Below are 8,581 nucleotides of genomic sequence, written 5' to 3'. Positions count from 1 at the left end.
GGGGGGGGTTTGTTTCAACTTACAGTAAGATTTTTCACAGTTTACAATACTATCCACAGATATAGAAAAAATAAAGGATATTCAAGCATATTGCTGCATTTGTGACGCATTCTTGTTACATATACTTGTTACAGTACCGTCAAAGTGAAAATATGTTATTGTTATTGTATAATGAAAACCTAGTTTATTTGCTCATGCTTCAAAAATAAAAGTTCTTCATTTATGTAATGCTCCCTGTTTTAAGTGTTTTACAGGTCATTGTTTTATGAGTGAGGCTGTATGCTTTCTAAATGAGAATTGTTGCCAGTGTTTGGTGGTTTGAGTGACTTTTGGAGGTCAGATTAACTGTTTGGCCAAGACGCATGTTGGTATTGCAGACTGTGTGAAGAGTTTTGAAAAAGTGTCTTCAGTTGTGACCATTGCATCTTAGCAATTGAAAAAAACTGTAAACGAGATGAAACTGACATTAAAGAGGCGGTATTATGCTTTTAGCTTTTTACCTCTCCTTTTTTGAGTTATATACCTTTTTTGTGCATGTACTAGGTTTGCAAAGTGGAAAAGCCCAAAGTCCACCCCAAAGGGAGTTCCCATCTCACCACAGAAAATTCTGCTGTACACTGCCTGAAAACAGCTTGTTTGTAGTCCAGCCGTTTCGAGCCGTTTCCCTAAATGCCCATCATATAGGCTAATGCTCGCCAAGGGATGCTGCAGCACACCTCTCCTCTCCCTTCCAAACACTAGCTACCCTCCAGGCAGTCAATGGACATGAAGTTGTTACTGTGATGTAGAGACAGAGCTCAGTTAAAACGTTGTGGATGAAAAATACTTTTGTTATAGATTAATAACTCACCACTATGAAACTCTTGCTCCAGCTGAACGGAAGCCCTCTGTTGACCGGCTACTCACTGACCTGCCCTTCTCTGCTTCTGATTGGCTAGTAGTCCTTAACTTAAGCGCTTTGCAGGTTCAAAAACGCGAGGCCCACAGCAATGCTTTTTTTTATGTTGCTAGGCAACCACCGAATCAGCTGTCCTGTAAGTCTAATCAAAGATGGGCGCCAGCGATCTGTAGCCTAGGCTAATCTTTGGTTTGCCGCTAATTAATAACTTTCAAATTAGCTGAAGCTTGATCACAACTCACAGGTCTGTGTCTTTGTTGCTAAAAACATCTGCTTTAACACGCAGGAGACAGGGAAAGGGAGATCCGTGTGTAGCCTATAGCCTACATGATACCTCAGAATGAGGAGACACTGCTGGTAAGCCTACCAGTTGGTCCAGTAGCTTCGTCTTAATGATGGTCGGTTTAAGGCGTATTTTAGGATGAGTTGGGGCCAGTTTGTTGCAGTCTCCGGACAATCCAAGCAACTGTAAACTTCCGTCAGCACAACATTGGGCCTGTCTGTCCATTCATTCGATTGGACAATGGAAAAACGCGAATAGGCTACAATTAAAAAACGGCGCCTCTCGCTGCATAGAACGCGTTCTGTCTGATCCGGGCCATAAAAGTGAAATTAACATCACCTTGTGTTATTTTTTAGTATATCTTCACACCATCCTGAAGAACCACACGGCTCATGCTTGTGATGGAGACATGCTCATCATCGAGTGTCCCTCCAGGACGTCTGTGACGGTTCTGTCAGCTTTCTATGGACGACGTGTTCCTAATCAGCATTTATGCCCCTCTGCAAACACAAACATAACTGTGGAGGAGGATAAAGAATGCACTTCCCCAGTTGCGATGGAGGTACATAAAGCTACAGTGAGATGAATGTGAAACAGTGTATGTTTTATAAAAGCACCCTCAAATGCTTTCATGTCTCACACAGCAGTAGTCAACATGTTTTCCCTGCCTTGCAGAAAGTACTGTCAGAGTGTCAGGATCACCAGTCCTGTCACATCCCTGTCTTCAGTCCAGTGTTTGGGCAGGACCCCTGTCCTCTCACCAGCAAGTACCTTCTAGTCTCCTATAAGTGCAGACCAGGTATGGTGCTATACTTATTATGTAGACACTCAAATAGTGATCTGGCAAAAAAAATCTTACCTCAAGGTCATCCTACTAGCTTTTCCCCCAGGCTTTCAACCATTTCACGCATCAGAAGATGCAATTTGCTGTCATGGAGGGCTGTTGACAAGCAAGTTCACTGGCTGTTACGATTTCATTCATGGCACTTTTGGGACTTCTTGTTCTTATTGACTCATAAGTTTAACAGAACACAACAACAACAACAACAACAAATGTCTCTTTATGAAAATTGAGCCAAATTCATCTGCTATTGGAGGAAGTGTGATATGGTTGAAAGCTCTGGAATAGGCTAATGAATGGACCTTGAGTGGAGTTGTTTGGAAAAACAACTTATTCACAAACTTTGGCAATTATGTTTTTTAGAACAATAATTGCCATAGTTTTATTGAATGCATCTTTTTCTATCTTTCAGGCAGCCGCCGACTTTTGATCATTTAACTATGAAAATCAACTTGTAGTGACTTAAAACCTGATTGAGATATAGTCGATCAATCACAGTTAACATCATCCCTATTTTTACTGACTGATTTGGAAAGCATGCACTGAATACCACATTGTGATATACACACAAACCACACAACAATAACATAAATTTGACTTCTTTTATTCCAAAATTACTCCCGAAGGAAGTATATAGACTAGGACTATAGAAAATGACATCATCCTTGTTTTGCTGCGAAGCTTCGACTGTGAGATTGAGAGTCGAATCAGGCTCCGCCCATCGAAGCATCAATCTTCGACTATTCAGGATCAGTCCTAATATAATAATAATAATAATAATAATAATCCTTATTTGTAGAGCACTTTTCAAAAACAAGTTACAAAGTGCTTTAACAAGTGTAAAGAATAATACAAAAAAAAGATAAGAGCATGAAAATTTAATATAAAATTAGTAAAATACAATAAAATAAAAGGGATAAAATAAAGTCAAATAAGATCGGGAAAAGCTCTCCTATAAAAGTATGTTTTAAGAAGGGACTTAAAAGAGTTCACTGACTCAGCTGACCTGATAGACATAATGTAGAAACATAATGCAACTACATTAATGAAGTAAGTTAACAGAAGGGAGCAAATACAAAACAATAAAGAAAACACTGATAAATATTCAAGTGTTATTTTAACAAACTTTAATTTTATATTTTTTGTTGTTGAATAATGTCTTTAACATGGCTTGGATTAAACCCTTAGTATTGTTTAAATAATCTGTTTCTCTCACTGTCAAAGCTTGAAAGAGTTTATGATGAAAGCCATCAGCTTCATCTCCAACCATCAAACACAAAGCACATGGTCTTGGAACATAATCAAATAAATATCTCTTCTTTGAAATATGCAGCGCATAGAGACCACAGTTACATTTGGATAGATTTGTTCTGCACACAGGGTTCAGCAGAAAGACATATTTTTTAAAAACAAAATCAGTAATAAAAGTAGATGATCTCAACTATTACGGATTCACCCACGTGAGTCATTTGATTTGCCGACACATATGAAATCACTGTCTTAAAGGAAGACAATGAAATATGTTATTCATAGTGATGAGCTCAACATGAACAAACTAGATGTTCATCAAAATACTCCTTTCTGTAATTATGTATTATGTTTGTGTGCATCTCATCTGTTTTTCAGAGCACCACAGCACGAGGCTGGTATGTGAAAATGAGCGTCTGAGGCTGATGTGTAAAAATGAAACTGTCCTCGCCATCTACTCGGCCACGTTTGGACACCTGCTGCATGGGAGTCCCTACTGTCCTCAGGAACCTGGATCACATAATGACATGGGTCTGAAACAGGGCGCTTGAGTGTCAAAAAACATCAGTTGTATAGACACAGTGGAGATTAACTGATGTGCTCTATTTATCTATTTGCACACATTAATTAAACATTAGTTGAATTATGCACAGAAATGATTTGTTCACTGGCACATCTTCAGTGAGACCGTTTAATCACAACTGTATTGTTGACACCAGAGCACAATGGTACAATATTTAACTGACTGCAGTTATTAATTTTACTAAACTTATTGAACTTATTCCAGAGTGTTTGTCACCTTCGGCTCTGAGGAAGGTGTCACGCAGGTGTCATGGCAGAGCGAACTGCTCAGTACTGGCTGATACTCAAACCTTCGGGGACCCCTGCTTTCCCGGCACCAGGAAACACCTGCGAGTGTCCTTCACTTGTGGTACGTGACGAACCGGAAGTTACTACTTGTGACTGACATGGTTTGCTGCATCATGTAAAAATCTCTCATTTTCTCTTCAGTGCCTCGGTATCTTCTGGAAGATGTGGGTCGAGGGTCAACAGATCCTTTCATGATCTCAGACTACACACACGGTGAGAGTAAGATTGAAAATTCTCAGGTTTTGTTGCATGCAGCAGTCTTTGACTGGCGTCTGAGCCCAGACCCCTCTTCACCTGCAGGTGGATGGTACACTGGCCCCACCTACAGGCCTCAAAATGTGCTCTTAACCAACTCTCTGGAGATCATTGAAAAAATATTGGGTATGTGCACTGGTGCCTGTAGACCTCAGGCTAGGGTTGCATGTAAATGTAATATTGTTGTGGTTAGATCATATTTAATGGACCATACAGGTGTTTTAGCACATTTTAGTTGCACAAAATTGACATTAACTCAGTGGAAGAATGGGCTTCAGAAGTAATACATAGAAAAATTGATGGGAGACATTTGAATGCTGAATCACATTGCATTTAAAGTACGTCGTAGCTGCCCGTCCAAGCCTATTTGTGCTCCTTTAGCTTAAACTGAGCATATTAAAAATATAACAATGGCTCCCCTCCATTTTTCTATGTAGTGATGCAGAATTTGCATAAATACTTTGCACTACTGCTGACTATTTTCCAAAGAATATCATAGTTTTTTCTCATTTCACTCAGCCATTCGTTCACTTTCCAGTTCATTATAGTATATTAAAATGAACTAGCACATGTGAAAGCTGCTTAAGATATCAGGTAATCAGTCTAAATCAGTTTAAATGTTTTGTCAAGATTACATCATCAATGAATGGCAACAGCTGAAAGCTTGCTTTTCTTTTTTTGAATTTCCCGGGATGGTGCATTTGTGGGGGCGGAACAGTGGTGCAGTGTCGCCTCACAGCAAGAAAGTCGCGGGTTCAAACCCCGGTTGCCGCAGCCTTTCTGTGTGGAGTTTGCATGTTCTCCCCGTGTCTGCGTGGGTTCTCTCCGGGTGCTCCGGCTTCTTCCCACCATCCAGAGACATGCGGACTAGGTTAATTGGTGACCCTAAATTGTCCTTAGGTGTGTGTGAGTGTGACTGGTGTTTGTCTATGTGTGGCCCTGCGATGGACTGGTGACCTGTCCAGGGTGTACCCCGCCTTTCGCCCGATGTCAGCTGGGATTGGCTCCAGCCCCCCGCGACCCTGTACGTAGGATAAGCGGTTGACGATGGATGGATGGATGGTGCATTTGTGTGCTGGTGGGAGAAATCATTAAAACATCCATGTTCATTAAGACAAAGAACAGCCAATATGGACATTTGCGGACAAAATGACTGTGAAATGTACAGAACACAACTTCATATTCCCAGTGATCAAATACATACCAAAAAACTCTCCCAATTAGTCGCCTGTCCCTTTTACTGGCCTGGTGTGGCTACCTGTTTTGACCAATAAACGCAGGTCTCAATTGACCCTTCGCTAAGCCCCGCCCCCATTAGTTACTGTTACTAAGTCGAACAAACTGTTGGCGCTGCCATTGTCTATTACTGCACTCCCCGGAGAAATACCTTCAATTTTGTTGGAAGAAGCGATCTCAAAAAGAAGCAGACACTTTTGCAGTTGCATTATACATTTGAAGGTTGTATTCAGGCTGTCAAACTGACTCAAACAGACATAAAAAAAATTAATAATTGAAGCTAAAGCCTACCAATCACAGTACAAGTGATGCCCTGACGATTGAGACAAAAGACAATGATATTAAGAATCAACACTGTTCCTGTAAAGCTGGGTAGGCCTCTATTCATTATTACAATCATTAAAAAGCAGATGAGTAGGGCTTTGTTATGTTGTATTCAGTAGGAAATTAGCTAGCGTTAGCTAACTAACATCACATTAGGAACAACCCACAGCCGAAATTTTTCTGGATTTGTTTTAGGTTTTGGAAAGAGAATAAATCGTACTTCTGGGTAGCGACTGTAATTATTACAAGTGTCCCAGGAACAGCGTTTGACCGTATCTTGATAAAATATACTGTGAAAAAAAGCTAGAAAACGACTCCTTTTACATTAGAGTCAATTGAGCACAGACATGACAGTGTCAGACCTCAGTTAGAGCGAGTCCTATACTGCGCTGTGATTGGTCAGCTATGTATTCGGGGCGTTGCTTAGCCAAGGGTCAAATAGAAGTCCGTTCTGATTTTTATAGAAGTTCTCTGGATGTATAAAGCCTCTTGAAACCCACCGAGTCACCTGCTTGAGCTAAGCTGCTTAGAGCACACCAATATAAATATTTAAACTTTTGTCAATGTGGACATGCTACAGATCGTTACATCAGTTAGATTCTCCATAATTAAATTGTTCAGTTCATTTCACGGAAACAATGAGCACTAAAGTATAAGTCATTTAGATTTACATGGTAAAATAATTAAAGGCCTGTCCCATAAAGACGCCTGTCCCGATACAGGCAGGGTGAGTTCAGTGAATGAATCAAAGTTTATGGTATTTTAATTAAGTTTAAAACCTCTGCAAGTAGATTTTATCATGTAGTATTGACAGGACTGCTTGGGAAGGTAAAAGCGCATTAAACAATGTAAAAATGTTTTAAATTATCAACAGTAATGCAAAGTGTAAGCAAGAAAATTGGTTGACGCATGTAATAACACCAGTAGGGTCCTTAAAGAGATAATTTGGTGCAGAAGGCCAAGATGTTTAACTGGATAGACAACTGTGAATCTGCTGCATCTTATGTGAGCACATTCTTTCAGGTCTCCCAGAGCGAGTGGCTCTCTACTTTGTCTCTGGCATCTGTGCTGGTCTGGTTTTCCTGCTCTGCCTGTTTGGTCTGCGCTCCACACTAGTGAGGGATGTTAAAGATCTGTTTTCTGAGCTGAACGATGAGCTTAAAGCGTCTCGCAGACAGCGCAAGGAGCTCATGGAGGACCTCTTTGACGATGACATCTCAGACACGTCGTCCTTCTGTCGACTTACACAATCCTACCGCACTACTGACATCTTCAGTCCTTCCACTTTGACAGTAGAGATGGTCGAACGCGAGGTGGAACAGACGAGAGATTTGCCCAACGGAGACATTTGGCCACATCGAGACTCCAGCCCTTATGCCATTCACAAAATGAAAACCTACAACAATTGAGAGAAGTCACCTGGATGAGTGCAACTACAGCTTCTGTTGAGTGTCCACATACAGACATTTATTTTACTTTTAAAACAATTTGACAGTTCCTCCTTTTCTATGTATTGTCATTCACGACCAACAGTGGTGGAAAGAGTATTCAGATAATTTATTTAATTAAAAGTAGCAATATCACACTGTAAAAATACATTTTTACAGTTTATTTGTTTAGCACATTTCATACACAAAGGCCAGTGCTTTACAAAAAGTATAAAAAGGCAAATAAACAAATAAAACCAGAAAATAGGACTATTAATAAAAGAAAGACTAAATAGAATGATACAAAGACAACAGTAGAAATACAGTAGATTGAAAACATTGAAGAAGTGCAAAAGTATAAAAATGTAATATTTTTAAACGACCTTAGGAAAGGCAGTCGCAAATAGAAATGTTTACCTAAGTAAAGTATTATCAGTGAAATGCACTTAAAGTATCTGTTATAACACAAGACATAATATATTATATATATATGTTTTTGGATTAACATTTCTGCTGCATTAATGTGCATTTTAATGATTTAGTTGTTAAGGTTGTGGTAATTGGAACTACTTTATATACTATTATAGGGATGGACGAAGGTTTCACATCTTTCGATATCGATAATTATTACGATATGTATCAAACCGTTATTTCTTTTGAGTTTAAAGGCAGATTTTTGCTCCTGAGTGAAAGTTGAAGAAACCTGATGGTTAATTGTGGTTTAAACTCTTCTTTATGGTCAGAAGATAACAAAAGCTTGAGGCCAAACAGTGCATCACTTCACAATCCTGAGGTAGAACATTCCAAACAATTATGATAAAAGCTTTAAAAGCTTTGTCAACAAATATGCATGAGTAAAATTAAGTGAAAGCATTTTTCAGTCCTTTTTACTCAAAAAAATAAACATCTTAAAATTAAGTACTAATTTGTGTATGATTTAAGTGAATAAAATCAAAAAATTATTGAATATTTATTGAACATTTGTTATATTGTTATTGAAAAAAATTATATAACGATAATTATTGTTATTGTTTTATTGTCCAGGCCTAACTGTTGGTAATCTACAGCAATGCATCATAATATCATCATATAGCGTCGCTGTCCTGTGGAACCACAGATCTCTAAAAAGTCAAAGCCCTGTTTTCAGCTTTGTGACAATGCACTTTAATGCAGGTTATACAATGTATTTTTAATTGTTT

At 39.0% G+C, this 8,581-nt stretch overlaps 2 protein-coding genes across 6 annotated transcripts in view; one reads left to right on the top strand and one right to left on the bottom strand.

Moving 5' to 3' along the window:
• The window catches only part of clic2 (chloride intracellular channel 2), a 12,649-nt gene extending 11,662 nt beyond the window's left edge, over positions 1-987 (bottom strand). Inside the window, exon 1 of the mRNA XM_046031022.1 lies at positions 851-987. The gene's annotated coding sequence lies outside the window, so the exon portion shown is untranslated. The remainder of the gene's footprint in view (positions 1-850) is intronic.
• Positions 1-7,452, top strand: part of si:ch73-335m24.2 (protein eva-1 homolog C) — a 9,726-nt gene extending 2,274 nt beyond the window's left edge. For 2 of the 5 annotated variants that reach the window (XM_046031015.1, XM_046031017.1), the window contains exons 2-8: positions 1,538-1,743; positions 1,857-1,980; positions 3,649-3,801; positions 4,058-4,201; positions 4,282-4,353; positions 4,441-4,521; positions 6,979-7,452. In XM_046031015.1, coding sequence (XP_045886971.1) covers positions 1,538-1,743; positions 1,857-1,980; positions 3,649-3,801; positions 4,058-4,201; positions 4,282-4,353; positions 4,441-4,521; positions 6,979-7,364 — 1,166 coding nt within the window. In that variant the 3' untranslated portion in view covers positions 7,365-7,452. Of the gene's footprint in view, positions 1-1,038; positions 1,256-1,537; positions 1,744-1,856; positions 1,981-3,648; positions 3,802-4,057; positions 4,202-4,281; positions 4,354-4,440; positions 4,522-6,978 lie in introns of those variants that run through there. The other 3 variants (XM_046031019.1, XM_046031020.1, XM_046031016.1) reach the window with 3 other exon arrangements.
• The last annotated feature ends 1,129 nt before the right edge of the window (positions 7,453-8,581 follow it).

Source organism: Micropterus dolomieu, linkage group LG19 (genome assembly GCF_021292245.1).
Source record: "Micropterus dolomieu isolate WLL.071019.BEF.003 ecotype Adirondacks linkage group LG19, ASM2129224v1, whole genome shotgun sequence".
NCBI classification, from domain to species: Eukaryota; Metazoa; Chordata; class Actinopteri; order Centrarchiformes; family Centrarchidae; genus Micropterus; species Micropterus dolomieu.
The sequence above is the reverse complement of the archived record's forward strand: the minus strand, read 5'-3'. Positions and strand labels throughout refer to the sequence as shown.